Consider the following 26,841-nt stretch of genomic DNA (forward strand, 5'->3'; position numbering starts at 1 on the left):
ATTTGAAGTGATCATATCGGCGTCAGATGGAGCAGCTAGGTACAGTACCTTGGCTGCGAGATAAGTACCTACACAAGGTACCTACCGTTTGGGAAGGATTGATAGGCCTGTAGATCCCTGTGCCAGGCAGGGCAGTGCAGTGCAGCGCAGCGCAGTGCAGTTACAGGTATCTTACTATAGTAGTATTGACGGTTGTGTCCCGCCCTTTCCCTGATGCGTCGGTCGATTTTTGATCCATGACGAAAGAGTAAGGTACGGAGTAGGGTCCTGTAGACTCGAAAAGATAAGAGGCGCATTACTCCAAATTTGTTGCCCAAATTCTTGCTAGAAAAGGGTTTGTCGTCCGAAGTGGTCCGTTGATGATTCCTGTTAGCTGATTTGTACGTAATTTGGAAAATTTTCAACTCGACCTTGTTCTTGTTGAGGGGCTACCTGCCCTGGGAGCGCTTGTCCTGTAATATTGCCAACAGTATTGGCTAACTGAAAACTGAAATAAAATTTTTCTGCCTGTTCGAAATGGTTTTGCAACCTCGTAACGGAAGAAAATGGAAACGTCCACAACATGCGCGCGCACCCAATTGGACGATAAGGGCCGCTTTTTCTAGACGCCTTTTTCCGTTGACGCCAGCACCCTGTTCGCATTCGGCATTAATCCGACGATTCTTGGCAGGAGCAGGATTCATGACTTTTTTTTTTTTTTTTTTTTTTTTTTTTTTTTTTTTTTTTTTTTTTTTTGCTTTACTTTCATCATCACTCGATCACACACAAAATTAGACTAGCAGGTGGATACCTACAAAAAAAAAGGTACCTGCTGTGGATTTATGATGTTGCTACGGTATTTTGATTTCTATGCGACAGCCACAAAGCGAGCTTTTGACAGTCAATCTTGGCAGCGAAATGGAAATCATTAAAAGCTTGGCTACCCTTGAAGTGTGTTGGCGCGCTAGCCATATCTCGGTGATCGTCAACGGGGCGTCGAATGCGACGTTTCGGTTTTGTTCAGCGCACCTGAAGACCGCAAATCTTGCATCGTACATCTTCTATCTTGTTCTCCTCAGCCTCCACCCGTTCGGCTAGCCAAGGAACCCCAGAAAAGATGGATTGTTTTCTGACAGATCAGATCCATTTTGGAGACAACTATAGAGTTTTCTCCGCCTTTATTACCTAACCTATCGGCCGATCTCGGCTACTGGATTGTGGAGATGTAGTTGGAGACAAGTAAAGAAAAGCAGGTCAAAAGCCAGAAAAAAAAAATAGAAGAAAAAATAGGCGAGGGTCTCCATCACAAGGAAGTTCGTGGTAAGGAAAATATGTGATAAACGAACAGGTGGCATTATGTCGTGTTACAAAAAAAAAAAAAAAAAAAAAACTTTGAGCTCTTGCTAATGAAACATTGCCATATCTTTTGGTTATTTGCTTCCTGTCCCAAAATAAAAAGTGTCACAGGATCAAAAACCAGCACCGTCTTTTTTCACGTATCGACGGGATCTCATCCGAGAGCCAATCAACGTCCCCGCTATGATATTGATGGCCTCTTCCCCGCGTTTTCGTTTGACCAGGCAAGCGCATTCTGTGGCTTTGCAACCAACTATCGTAGTACTGCAAGGTAGCAGTAGTAATGAACTCTGTAGCTTGGTACTTTCCATCGTCTGTGCTGTTGATTGCTACGGCAATCAATCATTTCATTTACTATTCGAAAGCCCCAAAACCTAAGCAGCGCCCCTCGTCCCATTGGTCCCGATAGCGGCTTTCTTTGGAAATGAAGATCCAACCAAACCAAAAAAAGACCACTCGGTCACGCGGCCTGGGCCAAGATGCTCCGATTGTCAAATCTGGGTTTCCCGTCGTTTGACCCTTGGCTATTTTCTGCCTATCTATCAGGAGCTGATCTTTTTGGCTAGGTTTTTGACGTAGTATACTTAGATGATGTATTTACTATAGTACCTAGGTACATATGCTCTATTTTTCTATTTGGCTCCATCGATCAAGTTATAAGTGGTACGGTATAACTTGGCAAGGAAAAAAAAAACGAAGAAAAAAAATCCCACTTGGATTCCCCAAAGTCTCCATCTTGTTCCCAGTTGCCTCCATTTTCAGCTGCCGACCATCTGGGTTATTCCCTCTTCAAAAATCAGCCCCTTGGCATCGTGTGTAGCGTAGTGTGCATGACCTCGCTGGGCTCCTACCAAGGTCCGGCCCTATTTACCTTATCTTTTGGCTCGTCATGGGTGGCATCGGATTCCAATGCAGCCGGAATTTTCGTCACTGTGTGTACCACCACCCACAGGGGCCAACCACCACGTACAGTAGTAACCCAAGTTTTACGGTAAGTACCTATTACGGAGTAGTAAACCAGGTAGCTTACACACTATACACACGGCGGCGCTATCTTTACTGAGCCTTCCTGATTGATTGATCATCGGGGGGGTGTTTGTACCACCCTCCAGCGTACGCCTGGTCATCAAAGGGTCATGGTCCCTTATTTCACCATCATCTTTCTACCCGCCCCTCTGCCCTGACTTGACTTGAATTTTTGGTATTACCTACACACACACACGAACACCAACTGTTTGTTGCCATGGTGTCCGTACAACGCACACGCTACCTCGCCTCGCATACACACAATTGGACCCTCATTCCCACAACCACGTAAATTTTTCCACATTCTCAACTCCATCTCCACGAGGACGGCCCCTCATTCATACAGATTATAGTCTAGGCGCAGAGCTTGCTGGACTTTTTTGCTCGTCACCCGACGCGCTGATGCCCCGCAATCTCAAACCGTGCCCAGAAAGCTCCACTCACCATTTACCGCTGATAAAGAAGCTGACGGACGCCGGGTTATCGTGACCCGTTAAGGTTCGCAGGCGCCACCGGTGAAGGCTTGCAGACCAAGGATTTTGTTTTATTGTCTTTTTTTGTTTTTTGTTTTTCGGTTTTTTTTTATTACATATTTTACGACAGCATTTGATTTTCTCCGTTGCCAAGGGGCAATTTTAAGATTCGGGATTTGAGACTGATCATCAGTGCCTGCCTACCTGCCCAAACGGACCCAGACCAACAATTCGCATTGACACTAGCAAAGTACCACCACAAAAACGCAGGGCATCTTGGCTACCCTGCGCTACTCCAATTACACGCCGCGCCACAACTTATCTCCAACCTATCTAAGGGTATCTCTCCCTTTCACACCCCCCCCAACCAACTAGATTTCTTGGGCTTGAGCTCGCCATATTCTCTCCCAATTTTCTCATTCTGATTATTACAACAAATTTGTTCACATTCAGCATATGTCTCTTGCCCTGTTACTATTGTGTTGTCTTTAGAAACACGTAAGAGGCATAGCAAAGCAAGCAATTGCACTCAAAACCCTGACCGAGAGAGGTTCATATCTTTGTCTGGCCGATCTTTCTCCTTTCTTGGCTGTTCGGATCGGAACTCCCTAAACTCGGACGACGTTCAATTTGATTGGAGAGCAACCCCAGGTCGAGCCAGAATAATAAGGGGTACACAAACAACACACGACATACTCACACGAGCAGGGACGAAAAAACACGGCAACTCTCAACTTTAGGGATTCTGTGTGGCTGGTTGCCTGTGCCACCAATCACTTCAACCAGGACCGTGTTAGTCCGTGCAGCTTTGATAGGACTAAAGGCACGTTTGTGAGCCGGCTACTCAGAGGCTGGAGGGAGAGCCGTCACCGGAGCAGAATTTGGGGAAGGGCAGGGGGAAAAATAAAAAAATAAAAAAATTAAAAGCCTGGGGGGAATTGGGCTTTTTTTTGGGGGGACGCAACGGTTAAAAGGGAGCCGGTTACCAAAACGGCTGGGCATCCCATCCCTAAGCCCAAAGGATCGAAAAATTGGATTTTCCCAATCCGGCATCCACCAAGATTGTCCATATGGTGGGCGAAATCCAGGTTGACCTCGCCATCAGGCCAGCGGTCCCGATACCAACTTCAACCAAGCCGAGGTCCATTGGCGTATCAGCGCCGACGACGGCATCGCCAAATTCCAAAGGAGGTGTTGCCATCGCGATAAATAACAAAAATCATCACAATCACAACCACCACAATCACTTCAACGTTCACCAACATCAGTACTACCCTCACCACCACCACCACCACCACCATCACGACCAAGAAGTAGAGCAGCAGCTGCGGCGACACAAGCACAAGCTCTCGTCGTATTCTTCAGAGGGCAGCCCCCTGAGCCAGTCCAGGAATAACTCGCTGACCTTTAACCGCCCGGCGAAACGACAGATGGCTACCCCGGACCAGACCATCGCCGTCATCAACGCGAGCGGCCGCCAAACCGCGTCGCTCATACGGTACTGCACGGCCGTCGGCTTCAAGGTGCGCGCCCAGCTGCGGAACACGGAGGGTGTCATCGCTACCGAGGTCTGCTCGAATCCAAATGTCACGGTCCTGGTGGGCGAGCTGTATACGCGCCAGCCCTCAGCTTCGCGCGCCGACGTCTCAGCAGAGGGCCCGCTGTCCGGTATCGGCGTCAACGAGGAGCTGATCAGGGAACTCTTCAGCGGCTGCCAGCTCGCCTTTATCAACACCACCTTTTACGGCGACGAGGTCGCCATCGGCAAGGCGCTGGCCGACGAGGCCCTTGCTGCCGGAATCTCCCACTTCATCTACTCGTCCATGCCGGACCACGCGGCCTACGACCCGAGCTGGCCCAGCCTGCCGCTTTACAGGTCCAAGCACCAAGTTGAGGCCTATGTGCGGTCGCTCCAGGGCCTCGAGGCGACATTTGTCTACGCGGGAATCTACAACAACAACTTCACCTCGCTGCCCTACCCGCTCTTCTGCATGGAGCTGCAGGAAGACGGCTCTTTCCTATGGCAGGCGCCCTTCCACCCGGACGCCAAGCTTCCCTGGGTAGACTGCGAGCACGATTTCGGCACCGCGATCCTCAGCATCTTCAAGGAGGGCCCCAAGAGGTGGGGAGGCGGCAGGAGGGTCCCGATCGCCTTTGAGATGCTCACACCGCTCGAGGCCTGCCGCAAGTTCTCCTCAGGAGTCGGTCGTCCGGTGCGCTACGTCCGCGGCCCGATAGAGGTCAAGGTCAAGATACCCGAGGGCTACCGGACGCAGCTCGACATGGTGCAGAGGCTGTACTCGGTCGGTGGGGACGACGCCTCGCGGCAGCCCCCTTACTTTGGCGACTGGGAGCTCGAGGCTCAGTGTCCGGACGTGGCGCTGGAGCTGTGGGGAGGACCCAGGACGCTCGAGGAGTACGCGCGCGAGGAGTTCATCATCGAGGAGCAGGCCAACGGCCTGAGGTGGATGCTGGTGGGCGACAAGGGCGGACACAACCACCACAATAACCACCACCACCCCAGGTACGACGAAGGCGCTGGCAGGGAGGTGACTCAGCCGCCAGACGAGGAGGAGGACGGCGCGAGCGAAAACGACGACGACGATTATGACGACGACGAGGAAGGGTTGGTCATGCGGGGGCCTAAGAGGCTCGAAGAGAAGTGGTTGGCATGAAATGGGGAAAAAGTGAGGAAGGAGAAAGCATACGTTATTTTTTTGTTGGGAGTCATGGCATGGGAAGTCTTTTTTTTTTCATTTCTGTTTTCTCTGCTCCGTTCTGTTCCACAATTGCATGGATTCCTTTTTTATTTTTTTATGGCAAATGATGAAAAGAAAGCAAAAAGCGGAAACCAGCACGGCAGACAAAAGTCATGGTTAAAACAAACGCAGCAAAGGGAAGGGTTGTGTGTGCGCGCGCGGATTCAAAAAAATTACTCCCCAGCAGGTACAAATATGTTTTGAGGATTGTAAATACATTTGCGAGAAGATTGTTTTCTTTTTGGGGGTCTTGAGGGGGTCAATGAGGATGAAGAAATGAACCATGAAAACAAAAGGCATAACCAAGTCAGAGACGTAGCACATATCATGGCATTCAGATCACCAGCTGAGTCTTGGGTCTTGTATGCCATGATATTGTGTTGCCCAAATACACGCATTTATATTAATCATCCGGTTTGTTTTGTTTGGTACAGTTGAAAAAAAAAGACAGCATAAGGTCATCATAATTCTAGTTCTAGATGGGTATCTTGAGGTTATCGTACAGGGGCGCAATGGACCGATGATAGGAAGAAGCTTATCCATTTACTTCTCCAGCTCCTGGTTAGCCACAAAAAGCTTTTTGTGGTAGCTTCATCCCATCCTGGCTGGTCTGCGAAAAGCAACATATCGTCGCTGCAGTGTGCTTTGCATCCCCCCCAATCTTTTACCCCAAGGTCGCAACATGTTTTTTGTACCCACTGCCATGGTGAAACAGTTCAAGGTCAAGCATCATACAACTCTAACGCTCGAGTACAAGGCACGGCACAGTCGACCTGCCTAGAACCCACAACATATCCCTCATCTTGGGCGCTGCGGTTTGTCCACTCTGCTTCGACAACCACGTCAAGACTTGTCAACTACCGACCTCGTTCATTTCGTCGGTGCACCAGGTAGGCCTTCGACCAAGTATTTCTTCCTGCCGCAAGTGACTATAGGTACACCCGGAATCTTGCGTATCCTCCTCTTGAGATCCCTATCGTTGGTGGCCACTATGTAGATGCGGTTCTTGACGGCTCTGTCGACCAGGCAGTCATCGGCGTAAACCTTGTGGTCACACTTGAGCCTCTCCCACCTCTCGTCGCGAGCAATCCTGAGCGCTATGCGGTACTTTGGCCCCAGCTTCTCGAGCTCAGCCATGACGCAGTCGGTGATGATGGGGCGGCAGGTGGCGTACATGGCATCCATGAGGCCCTCGAGCAACTCGATCTTGGCGCCGACGGTGTGAGTGATGAAGGAAGTATCAACCAGCACGTTGTATGGTGGCACGATGTTCTCGTTATGGCTGAAGAAGAGACCCTTGGGCGCGGCTGTGACTTGCCGGACGGGCTCGCCGGCGCCGGGTGCGGATGTGGTGCTCGGGCCGGCCTTGGCCTTGCCGCTACCGCCCTCGGGAACCTTGGGCTTTTTTAGGCGCTCATCGCGCTTGCCTATCATACGTTTTACCTGGAGGTATGGTCGGAACCAATGTTAAAGGATGCAGATGAGAGGTCGGAGGTGTTGGTGTTGGGTAAGACATACTGCGCCAAACTTTCTTGTCTTTTTTGCGACACCCATCTTGGCAGCTTGACCTGGCTAAACAGCCGAATAAACTTGTACAGTACACCTCTGAGCACTGACAAAAAGACAAAATCAATTTAGATTGTTCGCTTTCGGTAAGCTGGCGTCAAGACGAATATAGTCAGGGGTGATCTGTCGTAATACCTAGGTACCTGTGGTTGCGCACTGAAGAAGCGGAGGGGTTGCGCCGGCAGAATAGTGATGAAAAAAGGTCGGTCAAGCGTTATCTTTCCGATAAGGATCAGCCACATGGTTCCTTGTTCGCAAAAGCTTCAGCCTCACTGGACCCTTGCCCCAAACCACACAAGCAGCATATTTTCGACAATTTGTGGGGCAGGTATTTGCGCCAACTGCCATGTTTAGCGCCGAAGCTCGAGGTCGATCTCGAAATGGACCCAGCTTGTTGTAAAGACCACAAGACAGGCCACATCCCTTCGATCCAGACCACATCACGACCTACTTTGTAGGGCAGGTTTTCTTCACAAGAGCTCGCCGACTGCCCGCCCTTTTTGACTCCGTAACGAACGTGCACGAGAACTAAGGATTGCGACCAAGTTTGATTTCATTCATTCCTTCCTTGTTGTCGGGTCACCTTTATTTGCATTCATGACAAGCTCCCAGTCGCTCCTTCTTCCTCCCCTCGCCTGTCTGTACTTTTTGGCCCCAACTTTCAAGACCCAGACTCCGCCGCCCTGACGTCCCTGTCCCTGCAACCCATCGACTTCCAGCAGTTGCAGCCACTTCAACTCACCCGCATTTCCTTCAACGGCCCATTCGTACTCCCCGCCTCGACAACCGTCTCTTCCTTTTTATTATCCTTTCGGCCGGTGCTACCAGGCATAGCTGTTAAAACTTGGTGGAGGGTGAAGGGAGCTAGGCAACACCAACGTCACGATGCCTTGTAAGTGTCCCTTCTACCTTCTTCCTTTGCCAAATAATACCTCTATTGCATCTGCCTTTGCGCCCAGTCACTCTAGTCCATGCATCCACACTCCTTCCTCAGACCCCTCGAAGATGCCACGCGCAAACTACCTTACCCTATGAGGTACCTGATGGTCAAGGCGCCCGCGACAAACGCCTCGCTACCTCTCTCGAACCTGCGCGCGCATCATGGTCCAACCTCGATTCCCTCTCTACCTGCTCACACATTGAGCCCAGCTATATGAGACAGCTGGTGCTCTTTTGGTAGCTCTTCGCCGCAGTCCCATCTCTTCTCATTTCGTTATCGCGCAGACGGGGACTTCAACATGGGTGTCTTGAAGGCCCATACCTACATCAGCCAGGGCCTTTCAGAAGCCATGGCCAGTGATGACTGGCACTGCAACTTCGTTTTGCAACATCGGCTAACTTTTATATCAGCATCCCTCGTTGAGGATGAGTACATCAACGGCCAAGCGACGTGAGTTCCCCTATCGTTTCTGGTGTCGGGCTCCTCTTCTCGATGTTGACTTTGCGCCAGGGTCCATAACGTCGCTGAGCTCGAGGAGTGCTCCATCGCCATCGACGCCACGTACTATCTTCAGTACTTGCTGCATACGCCGCCGACCCGAGAACCTCTCCTGACCGCTTTGGGTGGTATGAATGGGCTTGACAACCACATCCGGGAAGATCTGGCGAACTGGAAGGCTCACAATGTTACACCGTTCTTCATCTTCGACGGCCAGTCCATGATGGGACAAGATGAGGTCATGACAAGCCGGGGTCGCAAGTCCATTGAGAAGTCAACACAGGCCTGGGAACTGTATGTTAATGGACAGGCGCAGGAGGCGGTCAACTCGTTTGGCAACCACAATGGCGCCTTCATAATCCAGAACCTATACAGGATGCTACAGAAAATACTGAAGGACTTGGACCTGCATTTCCTGGTTGCGCCATACAATGCAGCTGCCCAGGTATGTCTCAGCTTCTAAGCCCGCATTCATGACCGCGGGCATTCAAATCTAACCCTGAGGTAGATCGCATACTTGGACATGATTGATTCAGACCAATGCGCCGGTATCATGGGCCCGCAAGAGCTTTTGCTTTACCCCATCAAAGACATGGTTATCCGTTCGATAGACTGGACCAACAAGACTGCAACGGCCATCTCCAAGCGAAACATCATCAAGCAGCTCGGCATCGGTGATAACACTTTTGCAGACGCTCTTCTGATGGTTGGAACCTCGTTCTTGCCCCCTTTTCCACCACTGCAGGACGGCAGCGTTTTGCCTGTGCCCCGCAGGCAGAACGTGGTCGATGCTATCAACATGTTGCGGGCGTCAGAGAAGTCCGTTGCCTCGGCTTGTCACTCTTTCAGTGACATTTTGAAGTCCCACGACCCTAACTGGCTTGATAAATACTCCAAGGCAAAGATGGCGGTGGCTCATTTCATTTACATCGCAGAAGATGGCGCCGTAACGGTGCATGATTACGACAAGCTTACCAAAGACAATCACGAGTATTTGGGCCTTCAGCTACCCGCAGAACTTTTCCACTACCTTAACACCGGCCTGATTGGCCCACGGATGCTCAGCTGGATAACACACAGCAAGATCACCGTGCTACCAACAATCGACGGCAACGTTTCGGACGAGTATCGGAACCTTGTGACGAAGTCATTGGTCCCTGTAAAAGAGATGACTCTCAGCCTCCTGATCCCGCGCTTGAACCGTGGCATCGGATTTCGCGACGTGGCGATGAAGGTCTGGTTCGACGACAAATTCACCTACAACGTCAACCACCGAAATGTGCAGCCTTCTCCAGGAATCAGGACCGCAAGTTGGCTCATCACGGACAGCAAACTCAAATCACTCTTCCCCAAGCCAGAATCGGGATCCATTGCCTTTGAGGTTCTTGCTCTCAAGAACCCAGACCTCGTCAGCGCGACATCAACCAAGGATAGGATCAAGGGTGCTTCGCTCGACTCTGCAGATGTAATTATATCGGTCGCAATCTGGCGCTTTCTTCACCTGCGCGGCTACGTTTCGGACTCGCACGAACTGACACCCTGGGGCCAAACGCTGGCTCATGCACTACAAGCCATTGAGCCAGTGGCCAAGGAGCATCCCGACTTTGAAGGTCTCTACGAGCAGCTGTTGGTGGCCCTTGAGATGATCAGGTTTGGTGTACTTCACACCAAGGCGCCTCAGGACGAGTCCCACGGTCTGCCATTGAATGGATCAGAGGATGACAAGGGCAGTTTACTACTTTTGAGCCGTGTTGCGACATTGCTCAAGTTACGGCACGCCCCGACTGGATACACGGGACCTTTGAACAAGAGTCTGCTCGTGTTCCGCTCCTTGGCATCCACGGTCAGGGAGGCAGACCGTGACCTTGTCGAGGCTATTGTTGCATCGATGTTTATGTACGCACAGGCGAAGCGTGAGAGGGATGATTCATGGGAGATTGGCAACCGGTACGTCCTGAGATTTTGCGATTACGTTTGAAATTCAGGCGGTCACTAATTCGACGCACATTATAGCCTCCCATTCACACAAAATCCCGACATCGCGTTTGGTATTGCAGTCAAGACGCTGCTAGACGAGGTGCAAGTAGGTGAACCTGCCGAGGTGCGGCGTCAGCGCATGGAGACGTTCCCAGCAGAATATGTGCCGCACTCGACAGACTTTGAAGAAGACATGAGCATCTTCTATCAATTCTTCGGGGCAATTGCTGGCGCTGTGAAGACGCTCCCTGACAAGGAGCTCAGCGCTACCGCCAAGGGAACATGGGAGACGGCTGCCAAGTATCTCGAATTAAGAAAGTAAGATTCATCGGGGGGTGGTTGCAGCTTGTTGCACTCTGTTTGAGAGTGATTGTAGCGGCGTCTAGGCTTGGATCAGCACTTGGTGCATCTGGGTCACTTGAGATAAGGGCAGTGTGCAGCCTCATTGGTCAAGTACAAGGGAACAAGTGTGTGACTGGGATCAAGCTTAATCTAGGCCAAACTGCCTTTGAGGCGTTGTGGATAGGAAAAGCACAACGAAAATAAAAAAAGATTACACACAAAGAAAGGATTCAATTGCATCTTTGACCGCGTTTCTGCATCTCATAGCTGAAAAAGCCCAACAGATGTAAACTTAGCGACGTCATGATTGACGGAGCCGAGCTGTCAAGGGCGCTAACGTTGAACGGTGGGTCAGTGACACATATTTATCCTACGTAGCTTACTGAGTAAGTTAACGTCAACACGTTGATCAACAATACTATGTGATTTGTAGGGTCGGATACTTATGTAATAAATAAATAATGTACTGAGGTACTAAAGTCGGTTAATTATTCTGAGAAAAGACCTCGGAACTTTTGCATAAAGACCCATTTTGAGAGTGGCATTGGTGCTGAGCCTTCCACACACCACTGGTAAGCGTTGGCACTGGGTGGGTAGTCTTGTCCGTCTCAACCCTGACACTGCCAGGGGCTATGGAAAGCTTTGGGAAAAGATGATAGGACACAAAAAAAGGCGGACAAGACGGCCGAGGATGGTCCCTGATTTTACTTTAGTACCCTTGGGAGACCGGTCGGTCATTGACGTTCTGGAATCCGAGTCTGCGACCCGGGGGCTCCAGTCATCTAAACACGGACCGGCTTTGAAAGCCAAAAATAGCCCAGGGGGTTTGTTGGATTACCGTGGTCCAGACCCCGAGAAAGCCACCTACCCAATAAAATATTACTTCCGGGTGTGTGACCCCCTCCCCCCTGTGGTCGGCCGGTTGATCCGCCTCCGCTCGCTTACAAGAACACGGATTGGAAGCTGTGAAAGGCAAAAAAAAAAAAAAAAAACTGGTCTCGGGGGTGGCGGGACACGAGGTATTGTAACGGTTAAACGGAGTCAATCCTGATTTTTTTTTTGTTGCTTTCTTGTTCTTGTAAGGGATTTTGTTTCTAGAGCTGCGGGATACGTCGGCTCCAGTTTGGTTGTTTGTGGGCGGTGACTTGTATTTTTAGTGGCAGTGCCGGCGGCTTGGAAGTTTACGACGTACGATTCCTGACTGGTTTACAGTGATTACATGACACGGCGGTGATTATGTATAGTCTATTTTTTTTTTATGCTTGGGGAGCGCTTTGGGCGCTTGGCCTGCTTATACTATAGTAGTTTTGACAGTAATCACTACATGTCTGTGGTGGCATGCTGTGACATGTTGGTTAATTGAACGACCTGAAAAGGGCAAAGAGATTGATTATCCCTTTGGCTCTGGCTTTGACTTTTGGCCAAGATATCTCTGCAGCAATTGTACACACGATTTTAGCGGCGCATCGGAGCTTCCCCGTCCCAACACGCCAGTGGTTAGCCGAAAGACAAGCAAAACAAGATTGGACTGGTCGACCATCTGCTGTTGAAACGTGGATAGAAGTTCGTGTTTGTGGAAAGTCAAACCAGAATGAATGAACTGATTGACCAGTTTCTTGGGAGCTTTTCGGTCAGGATTAGGTCTTTGTCGATATTGCAATCCAGCTGCTTCGCCTCAGTTTATTTCCAGGGCATCCGGATCATGGTTCCTTGAGGTCCAGGCAAGATTGATTTTGGGAAGCGAGAGGCCGTTCACCGTTGGACGGATAGACAGCCGCCCAGGCCCGCGGCAATCTGTGGCTTTCGATGCCAAGCCGCCCAGGAAAGGGGCAGGTCCACTGATGACGAAATTAACGCCCCCACCATGGGTCCAATCGTGTAAAATTTCGGTAGGGCGACGCCCCCCCACGGGTTGTGGGCATGTTAAATGGAAAGGCCGTGGAGCAAGGATGGAGTACTGTACTGTACGTACAGTATCAACTTGAACTCTCCCAAGAGCTCTGTAGATAGGGAATCCATTCATCATCATAATTCACTTTGTTGCCAATAGAAGTCTTTTTTTTCCCTTCGTGTCTCGTCAAAGTTCCACTCGGTCCGATACCATCTCGATTGCTTGCATCGCTTTGTCTAACGCTTGTGTTTAGGGCTTGTGCTGTACATACTGTATGCGCTGTTTTCACTGTGTGAGATATCGGGGTGAATGTGAAAATCCCATTCACTTGTTTTGAGCCTGCTGCATGCGACAACACAAACGCCTAGACTTTCAGGAGCACGCGTACGTTGCATCAAAATGCTTGGTCAATGGGGGCCACAAGAGAGAGAGAAAAAAAAAAAAGAAAGGTGATAGGATACACAGGGTAAGAAACAAAATAAAAAAAACCCCCCCAAGACGGACAAGAAGATGACGTGGGTCCAAATACCTTGGAAGATGGCAAACAAGGGCCATAGTCAGCAATTCAGCTGTAACCGCCAACTGATAATGACAAGACGGAGGAACCACAAATGTTTTCCCTGGTTTCTGACCCGACCCTCGCCATCTTTGGTCACCAATTCTCCACTGGAAATGCAGGAGATATCTGGATCACAACGTGAGAGACACGGTATTGGAGACTGAGTACTTGGAAAGGATCTGCATCCAAGCTGATAAAGGGTTTACACGTACCTCTTTTTTTTCTCCATTTTACATTGCTCGTTCTGGTAAAGTTACCAGTTGGCGTTTGTCTCGACTGTTCTGATCCTTTCTTTTTTTTATTACCCGACTTATCCGGCTTGATCCCTTCTGATCGCTGATCAGAACTGTCACTCGTTTTGTTGTCAAGATCCGTCAGTCCCTGCAAGGTTTGGCTTGCACTACTTTGCAATTTGTTTCCAGATGACTTTTGGTCTTTTTAGTATTTGATTGATCGAGGGGTCTAGAATTTCGGTTTCTTTGTCACCCTTTTATTCTATAACTCAACGAAACGGGGTATCAGCTCCTGTCAACCTCTCTGGCCTCTTATTGTCGACGTCGCCATTTTCGACGACTAAAAGGGTATTACTGAGCAAACTGCCTGGATCTGCTTACGCCCAGCACGACGGGCGCCTAGAAAAATCACCTGGCAGCTGCTCCATATTCTCGGCTCTCCATAAAATTTCCGACCGTCTGGGATACAACGCGTTTGTTGCGACCCTCATCGCGTTTGGTCTGAATTTGATTTGTTCCTCACAAATTACTCAGACGACTTGAACCGGATGGGTTATCCCACCGACAGTTGGCAAACATGACCACACCAGATAGACAAAACACCTTCAATGAAAAGGTGATGGACCCGGACCGCCTGGCTCCTGACCAGGCTACACTTCACGAGGATGAATCAAGGGAATACACGAGTCGGTTGACAGATGATCTCGAACTTCTTCGGGCAGAGAGGCTCGTCACTACCCATGAGCAAGAGTCCCACTCAAGGACTTCGAGAGATCACCGGCGGCGAGCACCATCACCAATCCCAGAAGATGCATTCAACGAGCAGGTAGACGAAAAAGAACAACATGCCGGTCCGGCTCCGAACCAGGAGCCACCGACGCTGGCCAACAAGGCTTGGATCAAGATCAAAAAGTTCCCCCGAGTCATCCGCTACCTCGTCTACTGGATGCCCGTGGCCGCAATTCTCATGGCTCCCATCCTCGTCGATAAACTTGCCTTGGATAATCAACAACCTCTTGTAGGAGGTAACGGAGGCGTCCAGCTCTACTGGTTTGGCATCTGGCTCCAGATTCTCTGGGGCACACTTTGGGCTTCGCGGTTCATATGTGCCATCATGCCATATCTGTTCAAGTGGTGTGCCAAGATGGTCGGTTCCAACAATCACAAGAAGTGGTTAGACGTCGGCAGAGGCCTCGAGCTGCACACGGCACTGTTTGTATGGATGCTGTCTGTACTCGTCTCGTATTGGCCGACTCTAAACATGGGCAGGCTGGACGATAAGCCTGATGTCGCCTGGATCGACGTCGTTTTCAAGGTCATCATTGCGCTATTCGTACTCGCCGCGCTCAACTTTATCGTCAAGATCTTGATCCAGTGGATCGCCAACTCGTTCCACCGCCGCACGTATGCCTACCGGATCGAGGCCAACAAGCGAGATATACAATACCTCGTCTCGCTTTACACATACTCGCGAACCATGATCGAGCAGGAGGAAGAGTGGAGCCCCAACGGCCAGAGCCCTACGGCCGGAGCGAGGACACCCATGCAGGCGCTGCAGAGGAACGCCCGAGACGCCTTCACCCGCGTCGGAAACGTCGCCAACAGGGTCGCTGGTGACTTCACCGGTCGCAAGATCCTGGGCGAGAACCACCCGCAGAAGGTGGTGGCCGAGCTGTTGCGTTCCACTCCTACCAGCTTCACTCTGGGCAGACTGATCTTCCGCACTTTTGTCACGCCTGGAAACGAGACCTTGACGCTTGAGGACTTCCAAAAGGTCTTTGATAACAGCGAAGACGCCGAGGCGTGTCTGAGCGTCTTTGACAAGGACCTCAACGGTGACGTGTCGATGCAGGAGCTGGAGCTGGTCTGTAACGAGATTCATCTCGAGAAGAAGGCCATCGCTGCGTCTCTCAAGGATTTAGACTCGGTCATCAAGAAGCTCGACAAGGTCTTTATGTTCATCGTCCTGGTCATCGCCGTCATTGTCTTTGTCTCCATCATCTCGGGCTCCGCTGCGGCTGCTCTTGGATCGGCGGGCACTACGATCTTGGGTCTGGCGTGGATGCTGCAGGCGACGGCGCAGGAGTTTCTCCAGTCCATCATCTTCGTCTTTGTCAAGCACCCATTCGACGTTGGAGACCGTGTGCGCGTATATGGCAACACCGGTGATATGATGACAGGTGACGACTACTACGTTCAGGAGATCTCGCTGCTATACACCGAGTTCAAGAAGATGCAGGGCCACGTTGTGCAGGCGCCCAACTCTCTGCTCAACAACCTCTTCATCCTGAACCAGCGACGATCCAACGGCCTCGCAGACCCGATCGTGCTCAAGGTCCGATTCGGTACGACAAACGAGGTCATCGAGGAGCTGCGCGACCGCATGACCGACTTTGTCCTGGAGAACAAGCGCGACTACGGCCCCCGCATCATCACCGAGGTCAGCACCATCGACGAGGTGTATTCGGTCACGCTAAGCTTCGTCTTCTTCCACAAGTCCAGCTTCCAGAACGAGCTGCTTCGTCTGCAGCGCCACAACCGCTTCGCCGGCGAGTTGATGCGCCAGATGGCCCTGCTGGGTATTGAAGGCCCGAGGAAGCAGCAGCCCGGTGGTACCAAGGATCTCCCCTTCTACTGGACCAGCGTCCCACCGCCAGCGTTTGAGCCGGCCACCACTTACGTCACGCCGAGGCCGGAGCAGCCGCAGAGTCAGCCGAGCCAGGATGGGACATCCACCAGCCCCGTCGTCCCGTTCCCGTCCCTGAGCATCCACGCGTCAGACCAAGAACGTCAGCAGCAGCTGCGAGAGCAGCACCAACAATCCCAACAACAACAACAACAACAATCATCGACGGCCGTGGCGTCTGGGGCGAACTCGTCGACGACCTCTGTCCGGCGCCGCCGCGGGCCATCCGTGGTGATAGACCACGGCCCGGACATGTTCCAGGACGTCTACGGGAGCCGACGCCACGACACCAGCGCCCAGCTCGCACGCCTGCAGAGCATCCGGGCGGCGGAGCACACGATCCAGCCGCCGACGCACTCGCCCTCGTCGCCGGGCATCGAGCGCACCGCCACGCTCGGCAGCCTCCACAGCCTCGGCCAGCACCCGTCGCGCAGGTTCTGGTCGAGGCGGGAGACGATACAGGAGCGGGACGGAGGAGAGGGTGAGGAGAGGCCCATCGTGGGTAGCCCGACCCCGCCGCCGCCTGGGGCGAGTGCCACCAAGTTGAGCAATGCGGAGAGGATGGTGTGAAAGTGTTGTATGACAAAGGGGGCAGAGAATAAAGGAAAGAAAAGAAACGAAAAACAAGAACAAGAAAACAGAATCTGTTAGAATAGAATGAAACTAGACTGGGGACATTGATGACATTCTCCTTTGTATAATCCTTGTGGTAATATCTAGTGTTATTACGACAACTTTTCAATACCATTTTCAACTTTAAAAGGAACCAATACTATCTTTTTCTCATCCAAGGTGCGTCTCTTTCGCTACTATAGTCACTTCACACCACCGACCCTTTGTCGCTCAGCTTGTCACTGCGCACCTCGGTAACAACCGTCTTGGACCTGCGCCTCCTCGAGACCATAAAAGCCACGCCGCCAACCAAGCCCGCGGCGGCGAGCGCAACCAACGCCCCGACGACGCCGGCCACGGCGTTGGACATGCCCGACCAGCCGCCGCCGCCGCCCTGCGAGGCGGCAACACTCCCACCGTCGCCGTTGAACGCGGCGCAAAACGCCATCTTGCTCTCGCACACCCCGCACCACTCTGCCGTCGTGACAATTGACCTACCCTCCATCTCGCGCGAGAACCGCGCCCAAGGCAGCGACTCCTCGCCGGACCCGAACAGCGGGAAGGCTTCAAAGGCGCCGTCGGTGCCGTTGCGGAAGAGGAAGCGCACGCGCAGCGAATCCTCCGCCGGGAAGGCAGCGTCGTCGTCGTCGTCGTCGTTGCTGAACAGCTCAAACGCCATGGTGGAGGCGTAGTCCGGCAGACCGAAGAAGTCGTCCGACAGGCTGGTGAGGCCCGCGGCGCCAAAGAAGGACTGAAACGTGTCGTAGCTGCCCGCCAGCAGCGAAAACTTGAGCGCGGCCTTGGTGGCCACGGTCTGGTTGAGCTGGCGCAGCAGGCCCGCGGCAAGGGTGCGGCCGTGGATGTTGCGGGCGGGCTGCGACGCGTTGAAGTTGTAGCCGAACTCGGCCGAGTCGGCCAGCGTGCGGAGCTGCTGCAGGTCCTGGACCGAGACGTTGCGGGCCGGCGACGAGCCGTTGTGGATGCGCGCCACGTTGATCAGGTCGTAGATGTCGTACGCGTTGCGGTACGTCATGTCCTCGCGCTTCAGGTCGTAGACGTCGCCCGCCAGGACGTCGTACAATCTCCCGTAAAAGTCCCTGGTCGCCCGGTCCGTCTGGGCAAACTGCTCGCTCTGGAAGAAGGACTTGGCGGCCGCGGCGTTGGTCGGGCAGCCGTTGTCGCCCTTGATCCACACGGCGTCGGGCGAGTCGACGCTCTTGCCGTGCAGCAGGACGTACTGGTAGCCGCCGAGCGGGGACAGGCTCTTGCTGCCGTTGTTGAGCGTCGTGCTGGCCACCGAGTCGTCGACGCGCCCGACCAGAGGCGGGTACAGACCCTGCAGGAAGGCCGTTGCCGTGTTGAGCAGAATGCTCTGGTCGGGGGCGCTGGCGTAGATCTGGCCCGGGACGTACTTGTCCGGGGAGATGCCAGCAATGTGCTGCGGGGAGCTGGAGGTCAGGTACCGGCTGCGGTAGGCGCTGCCGACCTGGAAGTTTTGCTGTGCGCCCAGGTCGGTCAGCATCTGAGAGCCGTAGTGCTTGGTAGTGCCTGTGGTTTTTGTGTTTTGTGAGCAGCTTGAACTGTAACGTAACATTGGGATTGGAATGGGTACTAGAGGGTGTGCTCACGGTCGCCATGCCGGCTGTAGACGACAACGCCGTGAACGGTCTCTGCCAAGGCGCTGCTGGCGAGCATTGCCAGTGCTGTGAGGGTGATGGTCGAATGCATGGTTGTCTATTTGACCTGTGTTGATGTCTTAGGTATGTAGACTGGGTAGGCCTTGACTCTTGGGAAGAAATGTGAATGATAATGCCTGGTTTCCTTAAATCACCACCCAAGCCCGAGTAGTCGAAAAAGTCGCTTCAATCTACTACGCATCCCACGGGGCTCCCCTCCTTCTATATCTCCGTTCGCGGACCGTTCTCCACCAACTCTATGCTCCACGGCGATACAGTAGCTGCATTTCCATGGACGAGACTATCCGTTGGGTTCTTGGCGTACATTAGTATGACCGCATTTCGACCATCCAAAGACAATCAAACACCCCACATTGAGTAAGCGTATTGGTGTTAATTCTGCAATACTACCTGCCGGTTGTCGGTGACATATTCGTGTATTCTCTGCATGCCATCTCCTCCTATCGGCACCCGCCCGAGACCCTTCGGACCAGGATATCGGGTAGGATCTCGGATAGCAGTTCCGAATTACTCTGTCCAAGTCTATAAAAGGTGTAGTAGTTTCAAGCACCCCGAAATGCCCTCGCAATAGCCAACCCAATCACCGGAAACGACATGATGACGTCGTGCAGCCCATGCTTGAGTATGTGCTCCCTCACCACGCCCCTCGCCGTCTCGTGAGAGGCCACCCAGCCGCCCGCGCCCAAAGCCCGCCTGGTGGCCCCCTTCTCCCTATCCAGCTCCTCGAACGAGACGCCGCCGCCCCCGGCCCTGGCCGCATCCACGGCCGCGTGGTAGAGGTGCTCGCTGTGCGACCAGGGTATGTCGTAGTCGTCCTCGGCGTGCATTATATCGATGTGATACCTCCGGCTCGGCGGCCCGCCACCACCCTCCTCCTCGGCCGTCCTGACGAGGGCTGCAAGCTTCTCTCTGCTTCGCCACTTGGCCTTGATGAATTTGTTCAGCAGCGCCAGCAGCCGCGGGAAGCGCGCGACCGGACTGAGGAGCGGGATCGTCCCCGCTACGCGGTACGTGGCTGTCAGGAGCTCAACGTCTGCAAAGGGGGCGACGAGGACCATGCCCTTGAAAAACACGGGATCCGTCGGCCTCAGGGCGAGGTGATGGGCCAGGGATATGCTGACCGCGGTGCCTAGTGACTGGCCGAAGAGGACGATCCGCGAGGGCGGGATGCCTGCCGTGTCTGCAGCCCATGAAGCCAGCGTCAAGGCATCAGTGAGCAATCCTGCTTCTGAAGGGGCTCCACTACTGGAGCCGAAGCCGCGGTAGTCGATGGCAACAACGTGAATCTTGGAGGGCGACGCGGCCGAGATGGCACGGTAGCAGGGTGGGCGGAAACCCGACGCGAGAGTACCGGCTGCGCCGTGGAAGTAGAGCACAAGCAGAGCCTCAGGATCGTCGCGCAGTAGTCGGAATGACAGACGGGTCGTGATATCTGGGGCGATTCCCTCGGGCTCCTTGACGAGCTCATGCTCATGTTGCTCATACAGACCCAGCGGCAAGATGTGCCAAGCATGCAGAGTCTCTCCATCTGGCGTTTTTAGGGTAAAGGGAGTCACTTGGTTGTGAAGGAAACCCCATTGCTCAGGAATTGACACATTCTTGAACCATGTCAGCGTGACAGCGTTGAGGTAGATGACCTGATTCTGGCAGGCGGGTATCGTGAGGAGGGCAACAAAGGCAATGTATGATCCCAGGGTGCCCGCCAGGGCGTACAAAGTCGTCCAAAGAGGCGAAAGGTCCATTGTTGAGAATATGTAAATAAGTCATAGAATTTACAACATTATGAATGTAATTGATATTTTATTTTGGTTGTAGATAGTAAACTGTCAGTCAGTGAAACTTGTGGACGATCCAATCCCCCCGCCTCCAGTTGTGGATAAATCGAACTGCGAAATTGGCCCACGGGGCGGTTAGCCACTGCAAGGTGTTGTTGGTTTCTGCTGTCTTGGCGTGTACCTGGTTGTCTGGGCCCCCTGTAGGGCCCCCCCTGTTGGCATCTTCATTCAGGCCTCGACAACCACTGGCGGGGACCAGAGCTACTCCACATGGAAAAGCCAATGCTATCCTCGAAATAGGCGCCCGACTGAAGCGCAATCGTTGCTGACAATGGGTCTACTATTTATACGTCGCTTAAAACGCTTCATCGACCATATGCTTGGGCTCTTTTCTGAGGCCTGATGGTTGAACTTGCATTGCATAACCGCCGCAGAAGATGTTGCCATGCTTTTTTTGATACTAGGAAAGGCTTTTCAGCTACGCAAGCATCAATGTCTCGGCGGGACAGGGAGACTCCTTACAAGTACTGCGGACACCGCGCATCATCTATCATGAGTGAATTTTAAGGTGTTGTTGTCCTGTCTCTTTGAAAGAGCTATGCCATTTTGAGCCATGTATCTGCTTCCCACACTCGCTGGCGCCATCTCCTTGGCAGCCACTCTCCCCATAAGCTTCGCTATTCCAACCGAGATCCATTCCCGCCATGCCTCAACTTCCACACTCATGAGCCACCAGATACCTGTACAAGACGACGGCTCCGTCTCTGGGTGGGTCGAAGAGCCAGCACTTCGCGGCACCTGGAAGATCGTGTGGACGTGCCTTGCCACGACCTTCCTGTGCGTGTGGACGCTGCTCTGCCTCAACGTCCCGGCGCCCACCGACACGTGGTTCATCCTGTTCCGTCGACGTCTGCTCTGGATGATCCTGGCCATTCTGGGTCCCGAGATTGTGCTCACATACGCTGCTGGCCAGTGGTCTCGGGCTCGACACTCGCTCGCTGCCTTTCGAAACTCGGGTTACGAAGGATGGACAATGCGACTGGCCTTTTTCGCCGACATGGGCGGCTTCGTGCTCGAGACGGCGCCAGACCCAGACGACAACAATTCCAGCATCTCGTTCCCCCTCAACGCAAAGCAATTGCACTGGCTCGTGGTCAACAAGCACGTCTCCTACCCCTTGACGACTTCAGAAGAGGTCAACGACAAGTCCAAGCAAGACCGCCTCGCCAAGCTCATCACCTCGATCCAGATAGGCTACCTCGTGGTGGAGTGCATCGCACGCGCGGCGCAGGGCCTCGTCCTGACGACGCTGGAGCTCAACACGCTCGCCATCGTCGTCTGCTCGCTCATGACCTCCTACACGTGGCTGCACAAGCCCGTCGACGTCCGGCACCCGATACGGCTGTGTTCCCCGAACACACTGGCCGAGATCACGGGCCGTCGACCGTGGGACACGACGCCGCTAGACTTTGTCGACGAGAACGGGCCCGGCTGGGCCCTCAACGTCCAACCCTTTATGCGCATGCCCGTCCTGCCCGCCGAGAGGCCCCTGCAGCGGATACCAAACGACCGCTTCCCCATGGACCCCTACGGCTCCCAAGAGTACCTGCTCTGCCTCGCGACCCTGGTGTTTACGGGGCTGCACCTCGCCGCTTGGGATTTCGAGTTTCCGTCTCGCGCCGAGCAGATCCTCTGGCGTGTCTCGAGCCTCGTCCTCTTCCTCGTAACAGCCGCCTTTTGGGTCGCCGAGACGGCCGCTTCGTGGGCGCGGCTTGGGCGATGGCGTCGCCTGTATCTTCTGATGGTTAATCCACAGAAGCTGGCTATGCTTGATTTGCAGAACAGCAGGGAGGGGGAGGAGAAAGCCACGCCGGCGCCGAGAAAGGCCATCGAGCTGCCACTTGCATGGGAATTCTGGACGATCGCACCGATAGCATTTTTATATGGGGTTGCCAGGTTGTATCAAGTACTCGAAGGGTTTCTGCAGTTGAGGCATGTCGACGCAACTGTGTTTGTGCACATTACTTGGTCAATGTATTTCCCACACCTTTAAGCCGCCTCGAGGGCGGTTATTGATAAATATCTTTAAATTCTTGAATAATATTTGCAGTAGTTTGAGAATTATACATGATTTCTCTAACCAGTTGGTAGCCTTTCGAGATCTCCCACAAGGGCCTTTCTCGGAAAGGCTTAGACATACGCAAGCGTGTTGTCGTCCAAGATCCTACCGACAACACCTAGAGCGGCCTCGTTACCGGCGACGGATGGCCCACGAACGATGATCTGGGAGACGCATACCAGGTTAGCACATCAATCGTCAACAGCAGATAAATCAAAAGTACCAAAATTAACATACCTCGCCCTCAATCTTGTCGTCTGTAGTCTTGTGCACCCCCTTATCCTTCAACATGATCTCGGTGCTCGTCATGGGCGGCCCAAAGTGCGAGCACCCCTTCTCGCCCTCATTCTCGCTGATCCTGTAGTCGTAAAAGTTCGTCTGGGCAATTGCACCTGCAACCTTGGGCGCAGTGAGAGCGTACACAATCCTCGCGCCAGTCAGGATCCTCAGGTCAGACAGTGCAGCCGATGACAGTGGCGGCGTCCCGGCACCGACACGCTCGGCCACAAATACCAATCGCAACTTGCCCGGGGTGCGGCCGATTGCGGGCCGGAGGCTATCGTTGAACGAAGTCAACAGCGAAGCGGCAGGCATGATACCATTCTGGAGACTGCGAGTCTGGATACCGTGCACCGTGCTTGCGATGAAAGACTTGAGAGAGTTTGCCGACTGTGCGCGGGTCTGGAGCAACGCCTCGGGAGTGGCGACTATGACGGTCGGCGAGATGCCGCGGGTCGCTACCTGCAGGTCCCGTGACTGTGCCGCAACAGAGTTCAAAGCCACCGAGCTGTTGGAGAAGAGTGCCGCAAGAGTCAAGGTCAAAGTATAAACGTCCGAAAGTGGGGCAGCAGGTAGGAAAAGGTCCGATGGGCCGAGGCGCTGGGACGTCGGCACGGCAAAGATCTGAGCAGAGACAGCGGCAACGAGGTTTGCAGTCGTAAAACGGACCATCTCTTCCAACTCGCCGGCCTTGTTTTGCCAAAATACCGTCACGTCACGCGGGTCCTTCTGTCCTTCAGCCGGGGGTAACTCCTTGCCAGCATCCTGGGGGGCCTCGGCGATAAGGTCGTGCCACGTGGCGACGTTGACGGAACCGCCCATGCCCTTAGGTACCTCATTCCAGTCGAGGTGGCGGTTGCCCTCGTCTACAACCCAAATCACGTTGCGGAGAGAGGGGTAGTTCTTGACGACAAGGTCAAAGGGGAAGGCGCCCGGGAGGGCAATAACAGTGTCTGCAGCCGAACGGCGGAGCATCGAGATGACGACATCCTCTGGTTGGTCAATAGGCAAAATAATGGCCGTCAGGTTGTGGAAAGCGCAGGCAAAGAGAGCAGCGAGAAGCTCAACCGAGTTCGGGAGATAAATGGCGACACGGTTGCCGCCCTGGTCAAGGATGTGCTGGCCGATGATGTTGATCTGACGAGTGACACCGTCTAGCATCCAAGGTGTTAGCAGACTAACAACACAAGTGGTCCATTGTGCAGGCTTATTCAAAGGTTACAGTAACGGTCCGCAACTTACCGAGGTTTTGCTCGTCCACCTTGTCACCATGGACCGTCAATAGCTTTCCCTTGCCGCCGGTATTACTTTCACCTTCGGGAACGCCAGCTACAGCACGCCTCCAAATGTCTCGCAGGTCACCATCCCGACCCTTGGCCCACTTGGAAGCACCGGGGTCTTTGACGTTGAGCCCGCTGTTTAGAGGCATGCCGTGTGGTGCTGCATGACAACGATAGACGGGGGATTCTCCGGGTTGCCGCACTGGTGAAGACTGTGCCTGTCGGGCCAGCAACATCGGGTGGGTGTCCGGCTCCTTGCGGTTGAAGAGAGCCCATGTCCAGATGCCGAGGAGCAGGGTAAAAATCGTTGTCGTGTAGCCGTTCCATTGTCCGACGACATGGGAAAGGCGCTGGTCAACATCCCACATCCAGCTGTCGACACCCATCTTTGCAGACTTTGACTTGGTATAGCCGGCAGTTCCGGTAGCTAAGAGGTGGCGGGAGCGGGTATTGTTTCGCTCACAAATCGGTTGCGGTCTTGTCGAAAGAAGATAGAAACAGGATTGATAAATTTCCCATGAGGTAGAAGGCCGGATCGTCGCAATGTATACGTGGATGATCGGGTTCGGAGCTTATTTTGTCCCCGCTACACGAAATCCGGGTGTAAACTTCGGGCAAGTTTCAAGATGATGCAAGCGCTGGTGAGCGACGATGGGTGGGGTTGTAGAAGCTTATGTGGGTCGGATGCCGAGTAGTGGTTCTGATGGCTTGCAAGACCTTGGCATCTCCGAACAGGTGCGCAAGGTGAGGTAAGCTTGCTGAGTGGGTTAGGCAAGGTTAGGTGCCAAAATCAGCGCCACTGGATTGGACTACAACAACCATTGTGCACGTAACAGGACCCTGACACCAAGTCAGCGACAAAACAAGCAAACATTTTAGAGTAATGTTATGTTGAAACATGATGCAACTGATAGCTAGTGATAGCTTAGAAGAAGCAAACGGCCCGCGTTGAAGAAATCAATCGAGACTACCTAGGTATATAGGCTTCACTAGTTTTGTCACTCACGACTGTATCCTCATGCAGACTGGTTCAAAGTACTTCCAGTTGTACCTACGGGACATTCGGGTCAACTCTGGTTTAGTTACCGTACCTAGGTAGCTGGTCTGTGCTTGAATGAATGCCTGCAGGGGTCCCCGTTGCCATTGTTGACTTTTCGGCCCAAAACTCCATCATCTCAATCCCGCCAAACAAAAACAACACCACGCGACAAAAGATTGCCAACGACCTAGGGGAGGAAGGAGCGCAAAACTCCGAGGGAAGCCTCGAGATTTACTAACCCACAGCAGCATCAACAGTACCAACATATTATACTCTTTCTTTCGTGTATTTTTTCTACTGTTGATCTAACTTTCGGTCCCATTATTCCCCAGTTCGCCAGACCGACCATCTTTTTTAGCTCAGGCAACCACTACCAGTTTTTTTTTTATCGTCGAAACTCTGAGCATCCCGGTACACCATGTCATCCACCACCATCTCCAAAGGGTTTTCCAGCCTCACGCCGGTCGGCACCCCCAAGAAGCAGACTCCGAGCCCGGCGGTCGACAGTCCTGGCAACTGGACCCATCCGCGCCTGGCCGAGATCACCAAGCGCCAGAAGCGCACAACCTTTACCGACAAGAACGCCCGCATAATCGCCTACAACGTCGCGGCGCTGGTTATTGTCCACATCTTCAATTCGAACGCGACGGTGCAGAAGTATGAGCGGAGGTTGGTGTCCCTGGCCCCTGTTACTTACAGCTTTTTTTTTTTTTTTTTTAATAAGGCTTCACGCGCGGCATGATTGTCGAATGCCGTGGCCGACGGAAATGGGAGCATTCACTAATCACCTCAATTCCCGTTCCAGCTTTCCCGAGTCCACAAGATCCCTGATATGGTGGGCCAACCTGGGCCTGCAGGTCATCCCGCTCATCAACATCGTCATCGCCCTGCTCCCAGTCTTCCGCAAGAAGGACGACCTATCCGACATACCCCTGACGACGACGCAGCGCAAGCTCCTCGGCCTGCCGCCCTCATCCGCGCCCGCCACACCCGGCTCCGTCTTCAGCACCCCTCCACGCTACACGCGCACGCCCTCGCTCTCGGGCTCCGTCGGCAGCAGCAAGAGCATCAGCGGCTCTCCGCTGTCCGGCAGCCCATCCGCAGCAGCCGCCAACAACAAGAGGTTAAACGGCTCCCCGTTTTCCCCCGTCGGCGCCGGCAGCCCGCTCTTCCAAAAGATGCACGGTAGAAGGTCGTCCTTTGGCGGCGGCGGCAGCGGCGGCATCTCCTCGGCCGCGCTGCTGAGCCCCGGAGCGTCGAGCGGCTCGAGCTTGTTTGGGCAGTCGACGGCCGCGGGAACTGCCACTCCTAGCCCGTCGGGGAAGCGGACGTCGGTCGGCCTCAACAGCAAATATCTGTACGAGAAGGGACGGAGGAGCTCGGGTGCTGCCGGGTGGCTGCAGTAAAGGGCCCTTTGTTTTGGAGGGGCCCAGGGCGACGTAGTGGGTGTGCCAAAAAAAAAAGGGTCTGGAATTTTCGTCTTTTTTCGTCTTCACACAAAACAAAACTTGCCTTGGATGATCATTCCTGCATTAAATTTGCGTAGGGTATCTATTGTAGCGTACGGCGGTTGGTTTTTTTTCTTCTCTCTTTTCAAATAATGAGGATGCCGGGACGAGGTTAGGACTTTTTTTTTTTAAAAAAACACAGTAATGAAGAGGTCTTATTGCATCTATTGGGAGTTGTGGTAATGCATCCGTCATCCGTCGTCCGTTGTCTAGCCCTCAGCCCATCGTGACATGTATTGCTTGTCTG

General features: G+C 53.3%; 10 protein-coding genes across 10 annotated transcripts; 5 read left to right on the top strand and 5 right to left on the bottom strand.

Moving 5' to 3' along the window:
- Positions 1-3,904: 3,904 nt before the first annotated feature.
- Positions 3,905-5,509, top strand: PgNI_07886 (uncharacterized protein; the record flags this gene model as incomplete). Its single annotated transcript, XM_031127890.1, has 1 exon — positions 3,905-5,509. One exon carries the CDS (start codon positions 3,905-3,907, stop codon positions 5,507-5,509), a length of 1,605 nt encoding a protein of 534 aa, XP_030981135.1.
- Positions 5,510-6,247: 738 nt separating this feature from the next.
- PgNI_07887 (uncharacterized protein) lies at positions 6,248-7,345 on the bottom strand. The gene is made up of 2 exons (XM_031127891.1): positions 7,112-7,345; positions 6,248-7,036 (listed from the first exon to the last, which is right to left on the bottom strand). The coding sequence occupies exons 1-2, from the start codon at positions 7,145-7,147 to the stop codon at positions 6,464-6,466; spliced, it is 609 nt and encodes a 202-aa protein (XP_030981136.1). The 5' UTR covers positions 7,148-7,345; the 3' UTR covers positions 6,248-6,463.
- A 176-nt stretch (positions 7,346-7,521) lies between these two features.
- On the top strand, positions 7,522-11,116 carry PgNI_07888 (uncharacterized protein). Its single transcript, XM_031127892.1, has 4 exons — positions 7,522-8,549; positions 8,610-9,042; positions 9,106-10,544; positions 10,611-11,116. Exons 1-4 carry the CDS (start codon positions 8,398-8,400, stop codon positions 10,894-10,896), a joined length of 2,310 nt encoding a protein of 769 aa, XP_030980813.1. The 5' UTR covers positions 7,522-8,397; the 3' UTR covers positions 10,897-11,116.
- Positions 11,117-12,668: 1,552 nt separating this feature from the next.
- On the bottom strand, positions 12,669-12,782 carry PgNI_07889 (uncharacterized protein; the record flags this gene model as incomplete). The annotated part of the gene is made up of 1 exon (XM_031127893.1): positions 12,669-12,782. The coding sequence occupies one exon, from the start codon at positions 12,780-12,782 to the stop codon at positions 12,669-12,671; it is 114 nt and encodes a 37-aa protein (XP_030980814.1).
- A 729-nt stretch (positions 12,783-13,511) lies between these two features.
- On the bottom strand, positions 13,512-18,730 carry PgNI_07890 (uncharacterized protein). The gene is made up of 2 exons (XM_031127894.1): positions 18,526-18,730; positions 13,512-18,445 (listed from the first exon to the last, which is right to left on the bottom strand). Exons 1-2 carry the CDS (start codon positions 18,623-18,625, stop codon positions 17,106-17,108), a joined length of 1,440 nt encoding a protein of 479 aa, XP_030981445.1. The 5' UTR covers positions 18,626-18,730; the 3' UTR covers positions 13,512-17,105.
- On the top strand, positions 14,177-16,855 carry PgNI_07891 (uncharacterized protein; the record flags this gene model as incomplete). The annotated part of the gene is made up of 1 exon (XM_031127895.1): positions 14,177-16,855. One exon carries the CDS (start codon positions 14,177-14,179, stop codon positions 16,853-16,855), a length of 2,679 nt encoding a protein of 892 aa, XP_030981444.1.
- A 406-nt stretch (positions 18,731-19,136) lies between the features above and the next one.
- Positions 19,137-20,336, bottom strand: PgNI_07892 (uncharacterized protein; the record flags this gene model as incomplete). The annotated part of the gene is made up of 1 exon (XM_031127896.1): positions 19,137-20,336. The coding sequence occupies one exon, from the start codon at positions 20,334-20,336 to the stop codon at positions 19,137-19,139; it is 1,200 nt and encodes a 399-aa protein (XP_030981447.1).
- A 646-nt stretch (positions 20,337-20,982) lies between these two features.
- Positions 20,983-22,422, top strand: PgNI_07893 (uncharacterized protein; the record flags this gene model as incomplete). The annotated part of the gene is made up of 1 exon (XM_031127897.1): positions 20,983-22,422. One exon carries the CDS (start codon positions 20,983-20,985, stop codon positions 22,420-22,422), a length of 1,440 nt encoding a protein of 479 aa, XP_030981446.1.
- On the bottom strand, positions 22,403-24,647 carry PgNI_07894 (uncharacterized protein). Its single transcript, XM_031127898.1, has 3 exons — positions 24,010-24,647; positions 22,726-23,921; positions 22,403-22,652 (listed from the first exon to the last, which is right to left on the bottom strand). Exons 1-3 carry the CDS (start codon positions 24,431-24,433, stop codon positions 22,560-22,562), a joined length of 1,713 nt encoding a protein of 570 aa, XP_030981449.1. The 5' UTR covers positions 24,434-24,647; the 3' UTR covers positions 22,403-22,559.
- Positions 24,648-25,118: 471 nt separating this feature from the next.
- Positions 25,119-26,752, top strand: PgNI_07895 (uncharacterized protein). Its single transcript, XM_031127899.1, has 2 exons — positions 25,119-25,755; positions 25,892-26,752. The coding sequence occupies exons 1-2, from the start codon at positions 25,505-25,507 to the stop codon at positions 26,490-26,492; spliced, it is 852 nt and encodes a 283-aa protein (XP_030981448.1). The 5' UTR covers positions 25,119-25,504; the 3' UTR covers positions 26,493-26,752.
- The last annotated feature ends 89 nt before the right edge of the window (positions 26,753-26,841 follow it).

This window comes from Pyricularia grisea (assembly GCF_004355905.1).
Source record: "Pyricularia grisea strain NI907 chromosome Unknown Pyricularia_grisea_NI907_Scaffold_4, whole genome shotgun sequence".
Taxonomy (NCBI): Eukaryota; Fungi; Ascomycota; class Sordariomycetes; order Magnaporthales; family Pyriculariaceae; genus Pyricularia; species Pyricularia grisea.

Bases quoted from the DNA above. Each gene is read 5' to 3' on its own strand.
- PgNI_07887 (XM_031127891.1), bottom strand. From the start codon at position 7,147: ATGGGTGTCGCAAAAAAGACAAGAAAGTTTGGCGCA. The intron at 7,037-7,111 runs GTATGTCTTACC...CCATACCTCCAG, and splicing joins AGACAAGAAAGTTTGGCGCA to GTAAAACGTATGATAGGCAA.
- PgNI_07888 (XM_031127892.1), top strand. From the start codon at position 8,398: ATGGGTGTCTTGAAGGCCCATACCTACATCAGCCAGGGCCTTTCAGAA. The intron at 9,043-9,105 runs GTATGTCTCAGC...ACCCTGAGGTAG, and splicing joins CATACAATGCAGCTGCCCAG to ATCGCATACTTGGACATGAT. The intron at 10,545-10,610 runs GTACGTCCTGAG...CGCACATTATAG, and splicing joins TCATGGGAGATTGGCAACCG to CCTCCCATTCACACAAAATC.
- PgNI_07890 (XM_031127894.1), bottom strand. From the start codon at position 18,625: ATGCATTCGACCATCACCCTCACAGCACTGGCAATGCTCGCCAGCAGC. The intron at 18,446-18,525 runs GTGAGCACACCC...CAAAAACCACAG, and splicing joins CTACAGCCGGCATGGCGACC to GCACTACCAAGCACTACGGC.
- PgNI_07894 (XM_031127898.1), bottom strand. From the start codon at position 24,433: ATGGGTGTCGACAGCTGGATGTGGGATGTTGACCAGCGCCTTTCCCAT. The intron at 23,922-24,009 runs GTAAGTTGCGGA...CTTGGATGCTAG, and splicing joins GGTGGACGAGCAAAACCTCG to ACGGTGTCACTCGTCAGATC. The intron at 22,653-22,725 runs GTATGTTAATTT...TGCGTCTCCCAG, and splicing joins ACGACAAGATTGAGGGCGAG to ATCATCGTTCGTGGGCCATC.
- PgNI_07895 (XM_031127899.1), top strand. From the start codon at position 25,505: ATGTCATCCACCACCATCTCCAAAGGGTTTTCCAGCCTCACGCCGGTC. The intron at 25,756-25,891 runs GTTGGTGTCCCT...TTCCCGTTCCAG, and splicing joins GTGCAGAAGTATGAGCGGAG to CTTTCCCGAGTCCACAAGAT.